The 22,352-nt window shown below is 41.2% G+C and overlaps 1 protein-coding gene across 1 annotated transcript in view; it reads left to right on the forward strand.

Annotated features, from left to right (window-relative positions):
* AK7 (adenylate kinase 7) overlaps positions 1-22,352 on the forward strand; it is a 46,476-nt gene that overhangs the window by 18,334 nt on the left and 5,790 nt on the right. The window contains exons 6-15 of the mRNA XM_026651336.1: positions 2,929-3,012; positions 5,393-5,481; positions 6,213-6,303; positions 7,131-7,208; positions 7,878-7,892; positions 8,621-8,770; positions 11,747-11,875; positions 13,144-13,285; positions 15,652-15,780; positions 21,822-21,890. Of these exons, the coding sequence (XP_026507121.1) occupies positions 2,929-3,012; positions 5,393-5,481; positions 6,213-6,303; positions 7,131-7,208; positions 7,878-7,892; positions 8,621-8,770; positions 11,747-11,875; positions 13,144-13,285; positions 15,652-15,780; positions 21,822-21,890 (976 nt within the window). The remainder of the gene's footprint in view (positions 1-2,928; positions 3,013-5,392; positions 5,482-6,212; positions 6,304-7,130; positions 7,209-7,877; positions 7,893-8,620; positions 8,771-11,746; positions 11,876-13,143; positions 13,286-15,651; positions 15,781-21,821; positions 21,891-22,352) is intronic.

Raw genomic sequence — 22,352 nt, forward strand, 5'->3', positions numbered from 1 at the left:
ACAATAGTTGGGGCTTTGATTACTTTTTTTAGATGGGTGCTCATCTGCCATGATTTTTGGTGCAATCTTGTTTACTGGTATTTGATTAATAAACAAAACCATATTTCCCAAAATATATTTTCCCATTATTTTTTTAAAAGCAACTTAATCTTATTATGGAAGGATTTACCATTACACCACGTTTTCATAATTTAAGAGCCACTGACTTGGTTAATACTCATGTAAAATAATTTGTCACATTTAGGGTGACTACATCAAATTTTAAACTTTAAGAAGTACAGTCCAGAGTACTTATATTTAGATTCTTATTATAACTAAATTTAAACATTAGATGTCCTTCCCCCTTAGTATGTACAAATACCTGTATTGCTTTTTAAAAAATTTTGGCTTTAGATATTTGTATGTCACATTTTTGCCATCTTTCCACCATATTTTAAATTTTACCTTAAAAGGTTTTTTTTTTTTTACATTTGGTTTTGTTTGGTTCTATTTTTTTATTCGTTCCACAAATAGTAGAATGTATTATTTCCTTTGATTTATACCTTCATTTTAGAGGTGCTTCCATATGTATATTTATATACCCCTAAATTTGTTCAAATATTCAAAAAACAAAAGCCAGAAACCATATTTTTACTCTTTTTAATTATGAGGATTCTTAATATTGAAGCCATGGCTATTATTCCATAGGAATACTGTCCGATGCTTTCAGCTTTATTATTTTAAATACTTACACTAACCTTTATTTTTTTCTAAATTATAACATACACAATTTTTTTTAATAAGCACAAAATGCAAAGCAAGCATAAGCAATTAGCCAATTACAAAAAAGTTGTAGCACCATATTTACACTTTAAATTCAAGGTCCATACGGGATAATTTTCAGTGCAATTGGGCATTCATTTTTCTTTCATAATTTACTGTTCTGAGCCACACAAGAATTTACATACATTAATCATGGCATTTTGTCCCCCACAATTTTAACACATGCTTTGATTTTTACCACATTCTGCTTTGTTTTTAATTTATACATTGGGAAACTTCTTTATGTACACATCCTGTTGATCCAGTATAATTTTTTCCACTGTTTCTGCAGTATATATTCTTGGAATGCACCCTGTTGCTCCTTTGAGCTAGTAGGTGCAGTTCAGCCACCTGCCTGGACAGAGGCCTGCTTCCCTTCACAAGGGGGTCTCTGTAGAGCGGGGAGAGGGAATCCAGCCCCACCCTCTACTTCAGGTTCCAGCCCAGGGACCCTAATTATAGCAGTAGTTGGCAGCTTTCCCTTCACACCCAGAGCTGCTTCAATTCCTTGGGCCACTTCCCCATGGTCCCCTTTTTCTAGCTTCACCCTTACTTCAGGCTTCAGCAACACTTCCTCTCCTCTAGCTTCTTTCACTGGGGCTTTCCTGTGGGAACTGGAAGGAGAGCTTTTAAGCAGTATGAATGGGACCTTGACTGGTTCCAGCTGTCTCCATTAGCCTAACGGCCTTAACAGATTAATTGGCACCAGGTGTCCCAAGTGGCCTGGAGCAGCCCCTTTTTGGCTATCCAGGGAACAGAAACCTGCTCATCCTGAGGCTGATACACCTGCCTTCCCCCACTCTCTTTTCTCCTTCTGGTTTGAGTCCGTCACTATATATATCTATATCTATATATAGATATATATATATCCCAACAGACCTACATTGCAAGATTATAGCTTGATGTAAAATGTTAATACGAATTTTATAGTCACAATCGTGGGTAATACATTCTCATGCACATGACTTATGGCACTAAAAAGATACTTTTAGAAGTCCTGAATCCTTTCAAAGGCCCATTAGCCCATATTTCAATGGTCTACGGTAAATATTCCATCTTTAATCTCCCCTGATTCTCATCCTTTTATTCCAGGGATTATTAAAAAGCTATTAGAGTCAACTGATCTGAGAAATATTTCCTGTTTGTTATTGTAAACTTTTAATTATTTAAATATGTAAACAAGGTTCCCTTTATGTAGTATTTTGTCTATAAAATTAAAGATTGACTGACAGTGGTCTTAGTTATATGTTTCTGAAATGTGTTTTCAAGAGATACATTATCCTCATAGTGAAAAAAATAGACTGTCACTTCTGCTTCTATTCCATTAGTAATGATTGCAGGCTATTTTATAGAGTCACATAGATAGGATGTCTAGGATATTCACAGCATGAAGATGAATTTTGTTTCCCCTGGAAATTTTTAAAACTTATCTTACTTTAAAGGAAACACTTGAAAGTCCTCGCTGTTAAGAGAACCTTCATCTGTCTCTTGCTCCTAATGTATTTATAGAACCTATTTCCTTTAATGTTCCTTGTGATGTGTAACTCATTTTGTGCTTTAGCCTTTCAGATTTTGTCCCTGCATACTTTGCACTATTCTTTTGTATTCATCCTTAGCAATTTGTCCATGTTACCACTTTTAATAGAATTGCTTTTGATTTTTCAGGTCATGAAAGATGCTGGATGGGAATGTAACAATTTAGTCTCTTGAAAGAAGTTCTCTCAAAAAAGTGAATATAACATGTTGATAAGATACTTAATTCTCCTCATCCTCTGTATCCAAAAGAAGAGCTGCACTTAGATCATTTTCATGCAGATTTAATTAGCCCCGCTGGCACCAGTGGCCTGTCTTTCTTGATGAATCTCACTTGGATTCAGGATACTTTGGGGAATGATAGTTCCTAGCCTGCTTGTTAGTTTCACTATTGGTTTCTGCTGGCAGTATTAGCAAAAGGCCTATTTCCCCATTAGTAGTTATGTAGGACTTTCATCTCACTTCCATGTTGAAGTGATGTAAGTGAACTATTCCATATATAGAATTCAAGTGCAATTTCACGGTAAGTCAACAAAATTTAATTTATAACACTGTTCATAGTGTTTTTTAAAACTTTCCTGTTTTACTCCACAGAACAAAAACAAATTTTCAACCTATGTTGTTGCTTCAGGACTTCAGTATGGAGCTGAAGAAGGAATATTTCACTACTTTTTTAAGGTAGACTTTTTCAATTTTGGTGAAGTTTAGTTTAATATTGCACAGTTCTTAAATGTAAATTGAAAAGGATTTTAATAACAGCAGTATTACTGTACTCTGAATATCTCTACTAACAAGGCAGAGGACCTGTTCCAATGCCTCTTGAAGTCCATTCCCAGAGTCTGCACTTAAAAGTTATACCAGCATAATTGTTTCGACTAGGAGTGTGAAAAAAATACACACACTAACTAACTTAGTTATTTTGGCAAAACCCCCATTAGAGAGACAACTATACCGACAGAAAAGTACTTCTGTTGACATAGCTAATGTTGTTTGTGGAGATGGTATTACTATGCCGGAAGAACTCTTCATTCTGACAGTTCATGCTGTGTCTACACTGGGGGCCTATACTGGCATAGCTACGCCAATATGGAATCATAGAAATTTAAGGCTAGAAGGGACCTTGAGAGGTTATCTAGTCCAGCCTCCTGTGCTGAGGCAGGACCAAGTAAATCTAGACCATCCCTGAGAGGTGTTTATCTAAACTGTTCTTAAAAACCTCCATGGACTAGGATTTGTGGAAGTAGAGAAAGAACTGACAGGGATTTGAAGGGGATTTCATATTCAAACAGTCCCCTTGTGTGAGCAAGAGTCAGGCTAGCTGTAACCCTAATAACGTGAGATTTGTAGAAGCAAGGATTGTGTGAGGTGAGTGGGAAAGAACTGTATGAGAAGTTGTTGTGACCTTGTGTTAGATAAGTATGGAATGCAGACTATAGTCTAAATTGTTGAGGAAAATAAGATATCAGGAGGATGTACACCTCTACCCCCATATAACGTGACCCGATATAACACAAATTTGGATATAACGCGGTAAAGCAGTGCTCCGGGGAGCCGGGGCTGCACACTCCGGTGGATCAAAGCAAGTTCGATATAACGTGGTTTCACCTATAACACGGTAAGATTTTTTGAGTCCCGAGGACAGCGTTATATTGAGGTAGAGGTGCATGTATAAACAAAATGCAGCTGTCGCCCATTATTGTATGTAACAAAAGGTATAAATGTTTGCTGTAATCGTTTACCTGGAGAGAGACCTGTTTAGCTCTCTCCCTCCACGCAATTGCTAGAGATAATACAGTATCTGACTTGCTGCACCCAACCTGAGAGTGAGAACTCTGTTTTTCTCCGACAGATTCCACAGCCTCCCTTGAAGCCTATTCCAGTATTTAACTATCCTTATAGTTAGAAAGTTTTTCTTAACAACTAACTCAAATCTCACCTCCTGCAGATTAAGCCCATTACTTCTTGTCCGACCTTCAATGGACATGGAGAACATCTGACTAGCATCCTCTTTATAAAACCCCTTAACATATTTGAAGACTGTTTTCAGGTTCAGCCTCAGTCTTCTTTTCTCAAAACTAATATACCCAGTTTTTTTAACCTTTCCACACAGGTCAGTTTTTCTAAACCTTTTTCATTTTTGTTGCCCTCCTCTGAACTCTCTCTAATTTGTCCACATCTTTCTGAAAGTGTGGTGCCCAAAACCAGACCCAGCTGAGGCCTCATCAGTGCCAAATACAGCAGGACAATTACTTCTAGTATCTTACATACAATGCTCCTGTTATCCCAGAATATTAGTTTCTTTTGCAACTGAATCACATTGTTGGCTCATATTCAATTTGTGATCCACTATAGCCCCCAGATTCTTTTGAGCAGTACTACTGCCTAGCCAGTTATTCCCCATTTTGTATTTGTACAGTTGATTTTTCCTTCCTAAGTGGAGTACTTTGCACTTGTCTTTATTGAATTGAAAAATGCTTAAAATAAACACTGATATTATTCCTTGAAATTATATATTTTAAAAAATCAAATTCTGCCCAGCCTATAAATACAGCTATGCCAGCATAGGCTCTGTAGTGTGGACATGGCCACATTGAGTCATTTAGCAGATTTTTAGTTTAAAACATATTCAGTCATTCCACAGTTTTTGAACTATATCCCAGTATATCCTATGTTGGTAAGACCATATCTATCATGGAGCCTCAATGGAGTATGCCTGTTGGGGATTAGGTAAACGATGTTTTTTTCAGTATAGTGTAATTTTCCCCCCCCAAAGCTTTCTTCATGTCTATTTTCATTTTATATCCTTTGGGATATAAAATAATAATAAAGCTTTCCCCAAACTGAGCAGTTTTGTCAAAAATGCCACTAACTTTGTAGGCTCTTTGTAGGCTGGCAATCAGCAGCTCGCAGAATTGATTACTCAGCTGCGGCTCATACTCACATACAAGAAACTGAAATTAAAATCCAGGATGTACCTAGTTTCACCAACCGTACATATGTTCCTTTTTGCAACTCTAATTAAATATAACTCTCCTGCTTCATTTGTATTTATTTTCAGACAGCTTGGCTTGGTGAGACTCCTGCAATACCAGTTTTTGGTGATGGAAACAATTTTCTTCCAACCATTCATGTTGTTGATTTAGCAGCGTAAGTATGCTTTTTAGGGATGGCCATCCCTGGAAATGCTTAGTATCCATATATATACCAAAACCATACCTACCAGTGGAGATTTCAGACAGCTGCTACCATATATTTTTTTTTATTTTAATTTTTTTAAATGGACTACAGTTGACTTTGGCACATCATTTTCAGGCAAATGGAGATTTAAATATTTCCAACATGAAATAGGCCTTCTGGAAGTAATAACTTACAGTCACATTGAGGCCATGCTTTCAAGAAATTCCTAGAAGTACCATGTCCAGAACATAGTACCATAAACCGAATGGAACCAACATGGAACTGCACCACAGTTTTTGAAACCAGAATAGAAAGGACAAGTAGCAGCTTGGTGTATATTTTCTAGAGACATTGCTCCATATTTCTGAAGTGTCTTGGCCAAACTGAGATATCTAATTATATTATCTTATGAATAAAAATCAACATGAAAATAGCATGCTTTGGAATACTTGTGGCACCTTAGAGACTAACAAATTTATGCTCTAATAAATTTGTTAGTCTCTAAGGTGCCACAAGTACTCCTGTTATTTTTGCGGATACAGACTAACACGGCTGCTACTCTGAAACATGCTTTGGAATATTCGCCTTCAGAGTTTCCTCATACCCCTTGCCTTGGGGTTGCTTCTATATTATATTTCATGTTAAAGACACAATATTTTTCCTACCACTAATGGACATTGATTGCATTTGCTATATTGCAGGGTGTTACAAAATATAGCTGACCATAGGCCAAAGACTCACTACATTGTGGCAGTGGATGAATCTATACATACTCTTCAAGCCATAGTTAAGGTAAAACAGCTTAAGATTTTGTTTCTTTGTCTAGGTATCTTTTTAGTCTTGTAAATCCTTAGTCCTCACTCTGTTAAAAGTCCCTGAATCTTCCGTGAATTATTCTGCACAACAATTTTATAAAAACTAGTCTTGAAATCCTATAGTGCGTACTTCTTTTAAACAAAATGCAAAATGTGGGCCCAGTCCTGCAGTCCATTTTCAGGCAAAATTATTAGTTTCAAAAGGGATTTTGCCAGTGATAAAGGGCTGATGGATTAGACCTTATGTTTTCATCCAGTTCATATATACTGTAATTAGGCAGTGTCTTTTTGAAATTCTTTTTTCCCTTGAACTGTAGGAATATAGTTTGATCCTTTGTTTAATCACATGCCTTGAAGCAAAATCCAGCAAAGTAACCTGGAAGCTGCTGTGAAGTAGCAATCTGGTGATTTTAACTCTCTATTATTTAAAAGTGCTTTTGAAGTAATTGGCAATTTATTTGCCTCCTGACACTGAAAATTGAACATACTGGAACAGAGATTCTCAGATGGTAATCCATGGACTGCAGAGCCTTTGATGGTAGTCTGCAGAATGAAATATTTTGAGAATCATGTAGTGGGAGTGTTGGGAAAGAAAGCAGGTCCATGATTGGCTCTTGGCTTTATGTCGTGGTCCATAAAATAGAAAGCTTGCAACACTCCTTTTTTAGTATACAGCCCAGCAGAGGTATTCTACCATGTCTCTAAACTTGAACTAGTACACACGTGTTCTTCAGATTGCTGTGCAACTCAAAAGTATGGATTAGATGAGAACCCAATTTAATGTACAATATTGTTTTCTGACAGTGCATTAGCAAAAATGTTGGACCAGGAAAAATCCAAAAGATTCCAAGAGAAAACGCTTTCTTAAGCAAAGACTTAACGGTTAGTATTTTGTTTCCTTTTTTGAATATCTTCTTTAAGGAAGGGATGTGAGATGAAAATAGAAATACCATGCAATGTACTTTTTTCTTATTGTTTACATCATCACAAAGATATGACACAAAAAATGTCAACAAAAGTGCATAAACTATATTTAGATAAATAAAGTAAATGAAAAAGCAGGTTATAAACCACATAATAGAGAATTATGAGGCGTTTTTGCTAGTATGTAGAGCCTGATCCTGAAGCTCTCCAGTGACGTATTGGAGTTGATGTGAGTTGAGGATGCTCAGCACCCAGGGCCGGCTCCAGGCACCAGCTTACCAAGCAGGTGCTTGGGGCGGCCACTTCGGAGAGGGGCGGCATGTCCAGCTGTTCGGCGGCAATTCGGCGGACGGTCCCTCACTCCTGCTCGGAGCGAAGGACCTCCCGCTGAATTGCCGCCGCAGATCGCGATTGCGATCACGGCTTTTTGTTTTTGTTTTGTTTTGTTTGGCTGCTTGGGGCGGCCAAAACCCTGGAGCCGGCCCTGTGAGCACCTCACAGGAGGCCTGCACAGAACTGAGCCTTTACAGAGGAAATAAGATGTAAATAGTGAGCTACAAAAATGTTTATTCTGATTAGTCAATAAGATGTGGCAGATGCGAATTGTTTCTGTATTCTTGCAAGCAGCTTGGAGTAAACAAGGTATGAATTGTCAAAGGCACTTTAGAATGTGTCCCTTTAATATTTCAGTGTACGAATAATTGGGTGAATATGGTCTGTGTTATACAGGTCCTTCTAGCCTTAAAATCTATGAATTAGATTCAGGAGTTAAGAGAGATGGAATTAATGACTGCCGCTTCATTGGTTAAAGTAACAAAATGCCCACTGATGGTAGTCTTCGCAGTATGGAGTTAGGTCTGGGAGAGAGACTATCAAGATAAAAATCATAATTGTTTCCTTAACTCTTTGTCATTAATAACAAACTAGATTATTAAAACTAAAATAAATTTTAAAATTGAATTATTGTCTTTAGGCCTGAATCATAGCCCATGAAAGTCAATGGGAGTCATTCCATTGACTTCAGTGCACTTTGGATTAGGGCCCTTTGTTTACTTTTTGCCCTTCACTCTGCTTAGAAAATGAAAGTTCCACTTTCTGGTTTCCATGCATGATCATAAGCCAGTGGTATAGTGACTGGATTTCCAATACTTCATGGGAATATTTAAATGAAAAATAAAACCTCTTTTCATTTAAATTGTTAAACAATCTTGAAATTATTAATTTTTTGTTTTGTAAAGCAGCACCTCCTACCCCCTCCAATTTTTTTTTTTAAATAAGACCTACATCTTGGGGTTAGGCTACTTGGCAGTGTCCCTTTAATATCAAACAGGGAACTCTCTGTGCAATTAAATGTACTTTTGCTCCTTTAGCAAACACATTTGGATATGTTACTTGTGAACCTGCGGATGGAAGCTGTATTCTTGAAGGAGAACTTCAACATTAAGTGGGTTGCTCAGACAGGACTGGTGGAGAATATTGGGCAAGTCCTCAAAGAATACAAGCAAAGTCGGGGATTACTGGTAATTATTTCCTGGATGCTGTTTTGAAGTGCTCTGATATTTTTCTAAGAGGAGTGTATAAATATACATTAAGTGACAATATTTGCAATGCTGTTAAGAGATGCAAAATAAACTGACAAATACAATATATTTGGGAACTAAAACTGAAAGAAGGACCGAAGAACTAAGGAGAAGAAATACTTTTCCTGTTGTCCCTAGAACTGAAATCCTGCAGGTGAAATCAGCAGAGGGCTGTGGCTCTGGAATTAGCTCTCTCGTGATATAACATAATATGGTGACTTTTGGAATGAAATAAGAAACATCTGTTTACTCGGGTGTTTTGATTTTAAGGCTAGTCTACACGAGAAAGGCTTTGCCAAGGTGGCTACATTGATATAGCTATATCAGCAGAGACCTTTAGTGCAGATGCAGTGTATATTTGCATAAGGAGATCTTTCATCAGTATAGGTAAATCACCTCCCAACATATGCTATATTGACTAAAGGAATTCTTTTGCCAGTATAGCTCCAGTTACATGTGGCAGGTGGCGGACGGTTACATGTTGCCTCTGCTGCCCACCCATCGGCCCCTCCATGCCCCCCCACCGTCCTCTCCTTGCTTTGCCCCTTCGTCCCCCCCAGCCCTGCTGCTCCTCCATATCCCCCCTAGCAGGGCGCGTCCTGCTCCAAGAGCTGTGCAGAAAACCAGCTCCTGGTCAGAGCAGTGAGCTCACCATAAGCTTGGCCAGCAGGCTCCTTCCTTCCCCCACTGCCTCTGGCTGGGCTGATGCCCTGGGAAATCCCAAGACCCTCCGGCCTGAGGCGCAGGCCAGGAAGAGCCAAGCTCTGCATATGCCAAAGCCCCACACGTTGCTGGCATGGGGAAGCCACTCTGCCCCTCAGCTATGCTCTGGAGTGGCAGAGGGGAAGCGATTTCCAGCGTGTTGACGCCCTGAACCTGCAGGCTCCACAGCAGCCCACCAGGTAGGGGCTTAGCACCCTCTTCATCCACCCCTCCTTCTCTGGGTTCCCTGAGCCCTGGTGCACAATGCATCCTTAGGGCTTAACCCCTTCCTGCCCGCGCTGTAGCCAGGGGACAGGAGGTGACTGCGTTATGTCAGTGGCCAGCAGCAGCCTGGAAGTGTTAGCTGCCTTTTGACACTATGCGGGCAGGAAGGGACAAGCTGCTTCCAGCCACACGAGAGTGGTGGGGTGGAGGGGAGATGAGCTCTGCAAAGACACGGACCAGGTCATCCCTTCCCCGCCACCACAACCCCTCCCTTGCAGCTGGAAGGCTGCTGCTTGCCACATTCTGGTGTGAATCCTGGTGGCAGAAATCTGGGGATGGGGGGCATATGACCCTCTGTGCACACCCCCCGTGTGTTGCCTCAAGAAGATGCGGTGCCAAGTACCAGCAGGGGTGGGTCAGTCCCGGGGACCCAGCCAGGCATAGAGGGCGGAGAGTGCTGGGCAAGGAGGGTCGGGTTGGTTGGTCAAATCCCCCACCCCGTGTGAGAGAGATGAATGGGAGTGCGTGTGTGTCACCCCTCCCCAGGTGTGTGGGGGGGTGGTAGGAGTGTGTGTGTGTGTGTCACCCCTCCCTGTGTGAACCCTAAAGCCTTAAAGATAAGAAGGTAAATAAAAAGAATCCAGCTACCCAGTATTTCTTTTTAACAGGGGCTCAGTCAACTTGATGTTAATTTGAACGTTTGTACGATTGATTGCTGCTGAACTCACTTGAATACGAGTAATTTTACCATATGTCCCGTATTCAGCATAGGGAAATATGGTCACCCTACTTATGATCCCTGTTTCTTTTTCCAGAGTGTTCAGGATCCATTTTTAGAACTTGCCAGGAGGTGTGGAGTGGGGGGATTTGTGACCCTGTAAATCTGCATTCTCTTTTCTCCAGGGGCCCACTGGGAATTACCCCCTGAGTTGGGTCACTGGGCCCTCCTCATTCTTGGAGCCTATCCCTGCTCTGCCTATAGATTCTTGGTCCATTTTTGCCATGTTGGAGTCACAGTTGCTCTGGTGGCTAGGGGATACCACATGCCTGCCTGACTCATAGCACTGGGACCTAACAGAATTGGGGACAGAAGGCTGAGTGCAGGCTGGGCACATATCACTGTCTGCTGAGCCTGGGAAGGCAGTCTCACAGCTGGAGCACCCTTTGGATTTCATTTGGTGCTTTGCCATATCCAGAAGGTGCAGAGGAGCTGGCAGGATGCACTGCAGCTCAGGCTCCAGGGGGTTCCAACAGCCGGCTAAAAAACTGGCCAATGGGGGAAGGGAGGACGATTGCTGCTTACCACTGCCCCAAATTTTGACACTCTTCCCCCCCCCCCAAAAAAACCCCCAAACCATAGGCAGATGTCAATGTGGGAGCTAGGGGCGGCTCTATGTATTTTGCCGCCCCAAGCACAGCAGTAAGGCGGCTTTCAGCGGCATGCCTGCGGGAGGTCCGCCGGTCCCTTGCCTTCGGCATACCCGCCACCAAATTGCCGCTGATGCCACGGGACCGGCAGACCTCCCGCAGGCATGCCACCGAAGGCAGCCTGACTGCCGCCCTCACAGCGACCGGCAGGCTGTGCCCCACGGCTTGCCGCCCCAGGACGCGCTTGGTGCGGTGGTGACTGGAGCCACCCCTGGTGGGAGCTTTAAAAACTGCTCTCCCCACATCTCAGAGTCAGAGAAACTGGAGGAAAGCAGGCGCAGAGGGAGCATGGCCAGACCATGTGACTCCAAAACTCTGATCCATCTCTGTGAGCTGCCCAGATGTCAAGAATTGTAGGAGACACTGAGCTCCAGAAATAGGAGGACATCCAAGGGCAGAATTTATACACTGAAAGTTCATCTAAAATAGGTATCCAATTTTATGTTAGTTTGTTTGTTCATATATTTTCTACTGGTCCTAGGGGAAAGACCAGTCATTTAAAACAAAACAAAAAAAATCACACTCTTTGCTTAATTCCTTTTTATCTTCATTTTCTTTCAGCCAGTCAAAATTTGTGTTCTTGGTCCTCCTGCAGTTGGGAAATCTACCATTGCTGAAGAACTCTGCAAACACTACAAGCTACATCACATTAAAATAAAGGATGTAATTTCTGAAGCAATAGAAAATCTGGTACGTGGGTAACTCTTCTTTAGGATTTATTATTTTGGTTTTCATAGTTTTAAAATGTAAAATGTTTGAAATCATTTAAGAATTAGTTAGAAAACTGATTTAGAAGTTGAAGAATGACCATAGGAAATAACCTTCTTCTAGTAGATTGCAATGAGGAATTAAAAATATCTTAACTCCATTGTAGATGCCCAACTGTGGCTGTTGAAAATAATCCCTGCCTTTTCCATCCTTCAGTATCTGCAAAAGCTAAAAACATTTTATTTAACCTAGGTTGTAAAGGCATGATCTTGTGGCATGCTGAGTACTGAGCACTCCTTATTTTAACTGATTGTAATTAGTGAAGATGGCTCACCACCTCACAGCTTAGGGCCTTAGATCAGCTGCATATCTATATAATAAGATTCCAGGATTGTCACTGTGTGTCTTATGTGTGTCACTCTGAAGCCTAGAATGTCTGAGTCAGTGTGAAGCTAGAAAAGTACAGTTGAAAGCTCTTTTTATTCAGAATATCACCAGGTTCAATCATCACTAGGATTTGGAGACTGTTACCATCTAATTTTTAAGTTCTCGGCCATTTTGACTTTGAGTTACACCCGTACTGTTTACACTTATACTAAGGAATTTATCTATGCCATGCCAAGGGTCCTAGACCATTGTGATATCAGCCCAATCACCACCCTTAGTCTACAGTTATTTGCATGCAAAAATTTCAATGGTTGTATGAAGGAATCTGCACAACTCCCCCTACACACAACACAGCCTCCCCTCCACAACACAACCTGCATACACAAAACTCCAAATACACAGACTGTCACTGTGGCACATTCCCCTCATTTGCCACCCACACAAATCCACACAACACTCCCCACACACAAATCAACACAATCTGCCACACAACACAATCAGCACACACAGTAATCCCAAACATCACTCTTAAGCCTAGAATGTCTGTTGAATCAATGTGAAGCAATGGAAACAGCTACAAGCATGGTTGAGAGCGCTTTTGGTTTAAAATATCACCAGGTTCAATCATCATTGGGATTCATGGTCTGTTAACATCTACCTGTTAAATTCTGAGCCATTATTGGCTTTTTTACATACATAACTCTATGAATTACACCTGTGTGACAGCACAGGCTTTCAGCTACTAGTCTGATACTAAGATGCAGATAGTGGCCCAAATGTTGTCCTTAATTATACCTGTCTAATACCAAAGGCAGAATTTAGCCAAACTATTTTTGAACCTTTTTTTGGGGGGGGGAATATAGGAGAAAATTATTGCTCCTAAAGAAACAGTGGAAACTGAAGAGGTGGGTGAGGAGGGAGAAGAAGATGAAGAAGAAGGGGACACTATAGAAGAGGCACAAGAACTCTTAGATGGAGTCAAAGAAAACATGGAGCAGAATGGAGGTAAGGCATGAAAGGATTGATAATGGGAGCCTGGATTTTAGTTAATAGATGTAACTTTTATACAAATGAAAAAAATCAGGAAATTGATTTGTACCTGTTCCTTTAGGCCTTATAGCTCCCATTGAAGGCAAGGGTCATGCCCCCTTTTGCAGCATTATGAACCTTAACCTCACTTACCTTTGTGCAATTCCACTGAAATGATTGGGGTTGTATGAGAGTAATGGGGCAGAATTTGACCTAATGTGCCTGTTAAAAGGGCTGCATAAAAATATAAATAGAAAACAATAAAAACATCAAGAAAGAATTTCTACTATTATAATAGCTTTCCAGGGTTTAAAAATGTATATGACTTTTGACACTACAAACTGACATTTTACTTACAGCTCTATATTCAGTCTCTCTAGATTCTTGGCAAGAATATTTTCTAATTAATTATATCATGCTTACCTTTCAGATGTGACAGCCTAATTAATGTCGCTTAAAATAAAAAGCTAGCCAGGTCTTACTGGGTTTCTTGATTGCAACTAACCTTGGGGGAAAAAAAACAATTAACTTTTTGTTTTTTGTTTCCCCTCCCTCCCCTTTGGTGAAGGGTAAATAATGCTTACCCATATTTGTAAAATGCTTTCAGGCCTCTGGATGGAAAAAGTGCCATCTAAGTGTTTTAATTATTATTTGTGGCTAAAGTCATGTGTGCTTTTGGCCTTGTGCTTCTTAACACTACTGAGGTCTGCAATGATTTCCCATGAAAAAGCACTGTATGATGCATCCTTTTGCCTAATTAATGCATGCTTTGTCTGCAAAGTCATATGCTTTGTGACAAAGTTCCTCCTCTATCTTGGTGGGTCCTGCGCTTATTAGCGGATTTTCTTGCCTCAGAGATTCACCATGTGGGTTGGGGAACAGCCCAGAGACCTTCCCCTCTGGAAGAACCCACAGTCCAAGTCAATTGGGAGGTTTGGGGGGAACCCAGGCCCGCTCTCTACTCCGGGTTCCAGCCCAGGGCCCTGTGGACTGCAGCTGTCTATAGTGCCTCCTGTAACAGCTACAGGACAGCTACAACTCCCTGGGCTACTTCCCCATGGCCTCCTCCAAACACCTTCCTTATTCTCATCACAGGACCTTCCTCCTAGTGTCTGATAACGCTTGTGCTCCTCAGTCCTCCAACAGCATACCCTCTCAGCTCCTTGCACCTCTTGCTCCCAGCTCCTCCCACTCCCACCACAAACTGACGTGAGCTCCTTTTAAAACGCAGGTGCCCTGATTAGCCTGCCTTAATTGATTCTAGCAGCTGCTTCTTAATTGGCTCCAGGTGTTCTAATTAGCCTGCCTGCCTTAACTGGTTCTAGCAGGTTCCTGATTACTCTAGTGCAGCCCCTGCTCTGGTCACTCAGGGAACAGAAAAATACTCATCCAGTGACCAGTATATTTGCCCTCTACCAGACTCCTGTACCCCACTGGTCTGGGTCTGTCACAGCTTGTAGCTCACCCAAGGAGTGCATTAATGAGCACTGCTGCATCATCTCTTGTGTGGCTTTGCTTTATTGTTAAAACAATGAAACCTTTTACAATCAAAATATTTTGATTACAGTGGCTTATATATATTTAATTAAGACTTTTTAAAAATGAAGCAAAGGGAAGGGGAGGGAGTTGGAGTCATGATTACAGAAGAAGTAAGAATCTGAGTTTTATTCCCAGGACATTGGGGTTTTGACATTTGGGGTATTGTAACGTTTATTCAATGACCTGGGCCAAATCACTAAAACTACTTTGTGCCTCAGTTTACCCATCTGAGTGAGCATAATACCTGTCTCACATGGCTTTTTCCAAGTGTTTTAATAACAAATTGAATATGTGTTTGTTTGTAAATCTGTTTGAGACCCTTAGTAAAATCCAACATTTTGCAAACTTAACTGTTCTGCTACAGTCCTCTCTCTAAATGTTTTTTTGTTTTGTCAAGTAAACTCAGAAATTAATTCTAGATGCTTCAAGAGACACTACAAGTCCCTGGCGGTTACCAGTATGTTATACTACTATGTCTCATTTATTTATTTATTTTACTCCTTTGATCTCGGGATAATAGTTAAACTCGTCAAACGTAAACAGTTTTATGGAAGGAGTCTTTCATTTATACCTGATAATTTTGTGGTACTCTGAAGGCTCTGAAACATATCAATACATATTACCATAGGTGATTCTGAGTATTATCAAATAGTGATCCCAAGCAGATTGTTAGGCATTCTAAGATCTTAACTCAAAGACTCTGACAAGTGTATAAAAATGTTAGTAAAATCTTTCAGATGTTCATCTTCCACATAAACTATACATAGGTTAACTCTATTTGAATGCATATGTTAAATTTTCAGGTCGTCTAGATGATCAGTATGTGATTAAATTCATGAAAGAAAAGCTAAAATCTATGCCTTGCAAGAATCAAGGATATATTTTGGATGGGTTTCCAAAGACTTATGACCAGGCAAAAGATCTATTTAATCGTAAGTTACAGAGTTCTGCTGTATTTGTTGTGTATGTATGAAGACTGGAAAAGGGCAAATAAAGTGCCAATTTATAAAAAGGGAAATAAGGACAACCCAGGGAATTACAGACCAGTCAGCTTAACTTCTGTACCCGGAAAGATAATGGAGCAAATAATTAAGCAATCAATTTGCAAACATCTAGAAGATAATAAGGTGATAAGTACCAGTCAGCATAGATTTGTCAAAAACAAATCATGTCAGACCAACTTGATAGCTTTATTTAACAGGGTAACAAGCCTCGTTGATGGGGGGAAGTGGTAGACATGGTATATCTTGACTTTAGTAAAGCTTTTGATACTGTCTCGCATGACAGTCTCATAAACTAACTAGGAAAATGCAATCTAGACGGAGCTATTATAAGGTAGGTGCAAAACTGGTTGGAAAACCATTCCCAAAGAGAACAGGAGTACCTGTGGCACCTTAGAGACTAACAGATTTATTTGAGCATAAGCTTTCGTGGGCTACAGCCCACTTCTTTGGATGCATAGAATGCAACATATATTGAGGAGATATATATACACATACAGAGAGCATGAAAAGGTGGCAGTTGTCTTACCAACTCTGAGAGGCCAATTAAGTAAGAGGGGAAAAAAAAAACTTTTGAAGTGATAATCAAGATAGCCCAGTACAGACAGTTTGATAAGAAGTGTGAGAGTACTTACATGGGGAGATAGATTCAATGTTTGTAATGGCTCAGCCATTCCCAGTCTCTATTTAAGACTAAATTGATTGTATCTAATTTGCATATCAATTCAAGCTCAGCAGTGTCTCGCTGGAGTCTGTTTTTGAAGCTTTTTTGTTGCAAAATTGCCACCCGCAGGTCTGTCATTGAATGACCAGACAGGTTAAAGTGTTCTCCTACTGTTTTTGAATGTTATGATTCCTGATGTCAGATTTGTGTCCATTAATTCTTTTGCGTAGAGACTGTCCAGTTTGGCCAGTGTACATGGCAGAGGGGCATTGCTGGCACATTATGGCATATATCACATTGGTAGATGTGCAGGTGAACGAGCCCCTGATGGCATGGCTGATGTGATTAGGTCCTATGATGGTATCACTTGAATAGATATGTGGGCCGAGTTGGCATCGGGCTTTGTTGCAAGAATAGGTTCCTGGGTCAGTGTTTTTCTTCAGTGATGTGTGGTTGCTGGTGAGTATTTGCTTCAGGTTGGGGGGTTGTCTTGGGGGGTTGTCTGTAAGCAAGGACAGGTCTGTCTCCCAAGATCTGTAAGAGTGAGGGATCATCTTTCAGGATAGGTTGTAGATCTTTGATGATGCGCTGGAGAGGTTTTAGTTGGGGGCTGAAGGTGTCAGCTAGTGGTGTTCTGTTATTTTCTTTGTTGGGTCTGTCTTGTAGGAGGTGACTTCTGGGTACTCGTCTGGCTCTGTCAATCTGTTTTTTCACTTCAGCAGGTGGGTATTGTAGTTTTAAGAATGCTTGATAGAGATCTTGTAGGTGCTTGTCTCTGTCTGAGGGATTGGAGCAAATGCGGTTGTATCTTAGAGCTTGGCTGTAGACAATAGATCATGTGGTGTGTCCTGGATGGAAGCTGGAGGCATGTAGGTAAGTATAGCGGTCAGTAGGTTTCCGGTATAGGGTGGTATTTATGTGACCATCGCTTATTAGCACAGTAGTGTCCAGGAAATGGACCGCTTGTGTGGATTGATCTAGGCTGAGGTTGATGCTGTGATGGAAATTATTGAAATCATGGTGGAATTCCTCAAAGGCTTCTTTTCCATGGGTCCAGATGATGAAGATGTCATCAATGTAGCGTAAGTAGACTAGGGGCGTTAGGGGACGAGAGCTAAGGAAGCGTTGTTCTAAGTCAGCCATGAAAATGTTGGCATACTGTGGGGCCATGCGGGTACCCATAGCAGTGCCGCTGACTTGAAGGTATATATTGTCCCCAAATGTGAAATAGTTGTGGGTGAGGACAAAGTCACAAAGTTCAGCCACCAGGTTAGCTGTGACATTATCGGGGATACTGTTCCTGATAGCTTGTGTGACATTGTGCAGTCTATATGGTTTTATAAAAACATGATAATAAGTGAATATAATGCAACTGGGATATGCTTCGTGCAAAAGGTCTCTTGTAAGGTATCATTACAAAGCTCATAATCTACTGAGTGTGATCATCCTATTTGCAGAAATGTACCACTCTTGTATCTAAAACTAGAAATATAAAACATAACTCTGAGGGCCTATTGTAATTATGTAAAGTGTGAGCCATTAATGATGGTTTGGAATCTTGATGACTCCCATTAACCAGGACCATTGTCTGCAGATGACTGTGTTTACCTGTTAGTCTTCCTGTATATGTGTATGCTGGCAAGTGGGCAATGAAGTCTTGCAGTGACATGTGATCATGTCACCTGAACTGGAATCCATCTTTAACCTGGTGCTTTTCCAGTGAGGTGGGGTGGAAACCCAGAGGGACAAAGGGTTCCCGCCTTATGCAAAAGATATATAAAGGGGTGGAAGAGAACAAAGGGAGAGAGGAGCCATCATGAAGAATCCCCTAGCTATCACCTGAGCTGGAACAAGAGCTGTACCAGGGGAAAGAATTGTGCCCAGGCCTGGAAGGTGTCCAGTCTGAGAAAAACTTACTGAAGCATCTCTGAGGGTGAGAATCTGTATTTAGTTTGATTAGACATAGATTTGTGCATTTTATTTTATTTTGCTTGGTGACTTACTTTGTTCTGTCTGTTACTACTTGGAACCACTTAAATCCTACTGTCTGTATTTAATAAAATCACTTTTTATTTAGTAATTTGCTCAGAGTATGTATTAATACGTAGGGGAGCAAACAACTGTGCATATCTCTCTATCAGTGTTCTAGAGGGCGAACAATTTATGAGTTTGCCCTGCATAAGCTTTATGCAGGGTAAAACGGATTTATTTGGGTTTAGACCCCATTGGGAGTTGAGCATCTGAGTGCTAAAGACAAGCACACTTCTGTGAGCTGTTTTCAGGTAAACTTGCAGCTTTGGGACAAGTGATTCAAACCCTGGGTCTGTGTTGGAGCAGACAGGAGTGTCTGGCTCAGCAAGACAGGGTGCTGGAGTCCTGAGCTGGCAGGGAAAACAGGAGCAGAGGTAGTCTTTGCACATCAGGTGGCAGCTCCCAAGGGGGTTTCTGTGATCCAACCCGTCACAGCTTGTAGTCCATCTTTGTGTGGAATATTGGTGTAGAGGGCTTCTACATCCATAGTGGCCAGGATGGTGTTTTCTGGAAGATCACCGATGGATTGTAGTTTCCTCAGGAAGTCAGTGGTGTCTCGAAGATAGCTGGGAGTGCTGGTAGCGTAGGGCCTGAGGAGAGAGTCCACATAGCCAGACAATCCTGATGTTAGGGTGCCAATGCCTGAGATGATGGGGTGTCCAGGATTTCCAGGTTTATGGATCTTGGGTAGCAAATAGAATACCCCTGGTCGGGGTTCTAGGCATGTGTCTGTACAGATTTGTTCCTGTGCTTTGTCAGGGAGTATTTTTAGCAGATGGTGTAGTTTCTTTAGGTAATCCTCAGTGGGATCAGAGGATAATGGCCTGTAGAATGTGGTGTTAGAGAGCTGTCTAGCAGCCTCTTGGTCGTATTCCAATTTATTCATGATGACGACAGCACCTCCTTTGTCAGCCTTTTTGATTATGATGTCAGAGTTGTTTCTGAGGCTGTAGATGGCGTTGTGTTCTGCACGGTTGAGGTTATGGGGCAAGTGATGTTGCTTTTCCACAATTTCAGCCTTTGCACGTTGACGGAAGCATTCTATGTAGAAGTCCAGTCTGTTGTTTCGACCGTCCGGAGGAGTCCACGCAGAATCCTTTTTTTTGTTGTGCTGGTAGGGAGGATTCTGTGAGTTAGTATGCTGTTCAGAGGTATGTTGGAAATATTCTTTGAGTCGGAGACGTCGAAAGTAGGATTCTAGGTCACCGCAGAACTGTATCATGTTCGTGGGTCTGGAGGGACAAAAGGAGAGGCCCCGAGATAGGACAGACTCTTCTGCTGGGCTAAGAGAATAGCTGGAAAGATTAACAATATTGTTTGGTGGGTTAAGGGAACTACTGTAGTGGCTCCTTGTGGCATGTAGCAGTTTAGATAGTTTAGTGTCCTTTTTCCTTTGTAGAGAGGCAAAGTTTGTGTTGTAAATGGCTTGTCTAGTTTTTGTAAAGTCTATCCAGCACGTCCCTCGGCCTGCGCCGCTTCCCGCCGCCCCCATTGGCCTGGGACGGCGAACCGCGGCCAATGGGAGCCACGATCGGCCGAACCTGCGGACGCGGCGGGTAAACAAACCGGCCAGGTCCGCCAGAGTGCTTTCCCTGGTGAACTGCGTGCCAAAGGTTGCCGACCCCTGGCCTAGGAAGAAGTACTGTTGAAAGGGATCTGGGGGTCATAGTTGACCACAAGCAAAATATGAGTCAACAGTGTAATGCTGTTGCAAAAAAAAGTGAGCATCTTTCTGGGATGTATTAGCAGGAGTATTGTAAGCAAGACACGAGAAATAATTCTTCCGCTCTATTCTGTGCTGATTAGGCCTCAACTGGAGTATTGTGTCCAGTTCTGAGCACCACATTTCAGGAAGAATGTGGACAAATTGGAGAGAGTCCAGAGAAGAGCGACAAAAATTATTAAAGGTCTAGAAAACATGACCTCTGAGGGAAGACTGAAAAAAATGGGTTTGTTTAGTCTGGAAAAGAGAAGACTGAGAGGGGACATGATAATAGTTTTCAAGTATGTAAAAGGTTGTTACAAGGAGGAGGAAGAAAAATTGTTTTTCTTAACCTCTGAAGATAGGACAAGAAGCAATGGGCTTAAATTGCAGCAAGGGCGGTTTAGGTTGGACATTAGGAAGAACTTCCTAACTGTCAGGTTGGTTAAGCACTGGAATAAATTGCCTAGGGAGATTGTGGAATCTCCATCATTGGAGAGTTTTAAGAGCAGGTTAAACAAACACCTGTCAGGAATGATCTAGATAATACTTAGTCATGCCACGAGTACAGGGGACTGGAATAGATGACTTCTCGAGGTCCCTTCCAGTTCTGTGATTCTATGCATAGTATTATTATTTGTTATATGTTCACCACCAGCACTGTGCTGATTGCTGTATGACACAAATATAAAAACAGCCTCTTTCCCAAGAAGCTTACAATTAAAGGATTGTACATCACTTCATTTTAGTTAAGGAAGACAGTGTTTTCAAAATATCCATCCTGGCAAATAAATGAATAAATAAATATACAAACATGGAGGGTTCAGTCCTTCTGTGTGCTGAGCTAATGTATAGTGGTTGGGGGGAAATAGTATAGGAGCCTATTCCACCTATGTAAGAATTCCACAGGACTGCTGTAAGAAAAGAGTCCAGCTAATGGGGCAGCCCAAATCTTCAGTTCATGTAAATCAGCATAACTGAAAATCACTGAAGTCAATGGAGATATGTGATTTACACAAGTTGAGGATCTTTCCCCAAGTCTCTAAGCAGGCATTGTCTACACATTAGGAGACATGTCCACCTCAGCCCCCCAAAACAGCTAGTATATGTTCTCTTGCCAGCAGCAGGAGTTGGCCAGCAGATGGTGGGTGTGCATGCTGCTCCTGCACAGAGAAGTAGTAAAGTGTGTCTCATAGCAGAATCCTGCAGTGGCTGGCAGGATCTCTGTGTCAGAAGATGTTCATATACCATAGCTATGTGCAAAATATACAGAGAGAGAGAGAGAGAGAATGTACCAAGCTAATTTTAAACAATAGAACTCTTTTGACTCTTCTGAATCATGAAGATCTAGCCTCATTTGTGTTTCTTATTTAGAAGTATCTAAACTTTTTTTCTGAATTATTTACCCACCTATCTCAAATGGTGCTGTCAGGATTCATTAGTTAGTGTCATTTGACCATATAAAGAACTGGTACTACATAAAGGACAGGTAATGTTACTAGCACCTCTTTAATTAATGTTAGTAATATAGTTTCTTCAGGTGTCAGTGTTAATTATGTTGTACTTTTATTTTAGTTGAAGGTGATGAGGAAGAAGAAGAGACAAGAAGCAAAGTGCCTCGCTATGATAAATTAATCACTCCCGGTAAGTTTACTATACTACAAAGGACAGAGTTTTAAAAGAATACGCTCACCATTAACAAGCACTCCTTCTGTTGCTGGATTTAAGCATATAATGGCCCTAATCTCATTGGAACAAAGATTTGGTCCAGACCTCTAGACAGACAGCAACAGATGATGAAGCACTAACTTCTGAAGCAAGCAGCTTCTTCTAGTCATAAATTGAGACACTTGCAGTCCACATTTTTAAAGTGAAAACACAAATAAATCATTGTAATCATTGTGATGCACTATGCTGACCCTGGCAACAGGATCTGCAGGGGAGATCTAAAAACACAGCTGTTCCAAGAAAAGAAGAGTGACTGTATGACTCTTGCACTCTCAACCCATGGCTGTGCTGAGCTGGGAAGCATTTTTGTTCGTTTTCTGAAATTTACTAACTGTTATGCTGTACCTGGTTCTATACATTTCTCACTGAGAAAAGAGA

The sequence above is a fragment of the Terrapene carolina genome, unplaced genomic scaffold, assembly GCF_002925995.2.
Source record: "Terrapene carolina triunguis isolate 2854851 unplaced genomic scaffold, T_m_triunguis-2.0 Scaffold96, whole genome shotgun sequence".
In the NCBI taxonomy this organism is placed as follows: Eukaryota; Metazoa; Chordata; order Testudines; family Emydidae; genus Terrapene; species Terrapene triunguis.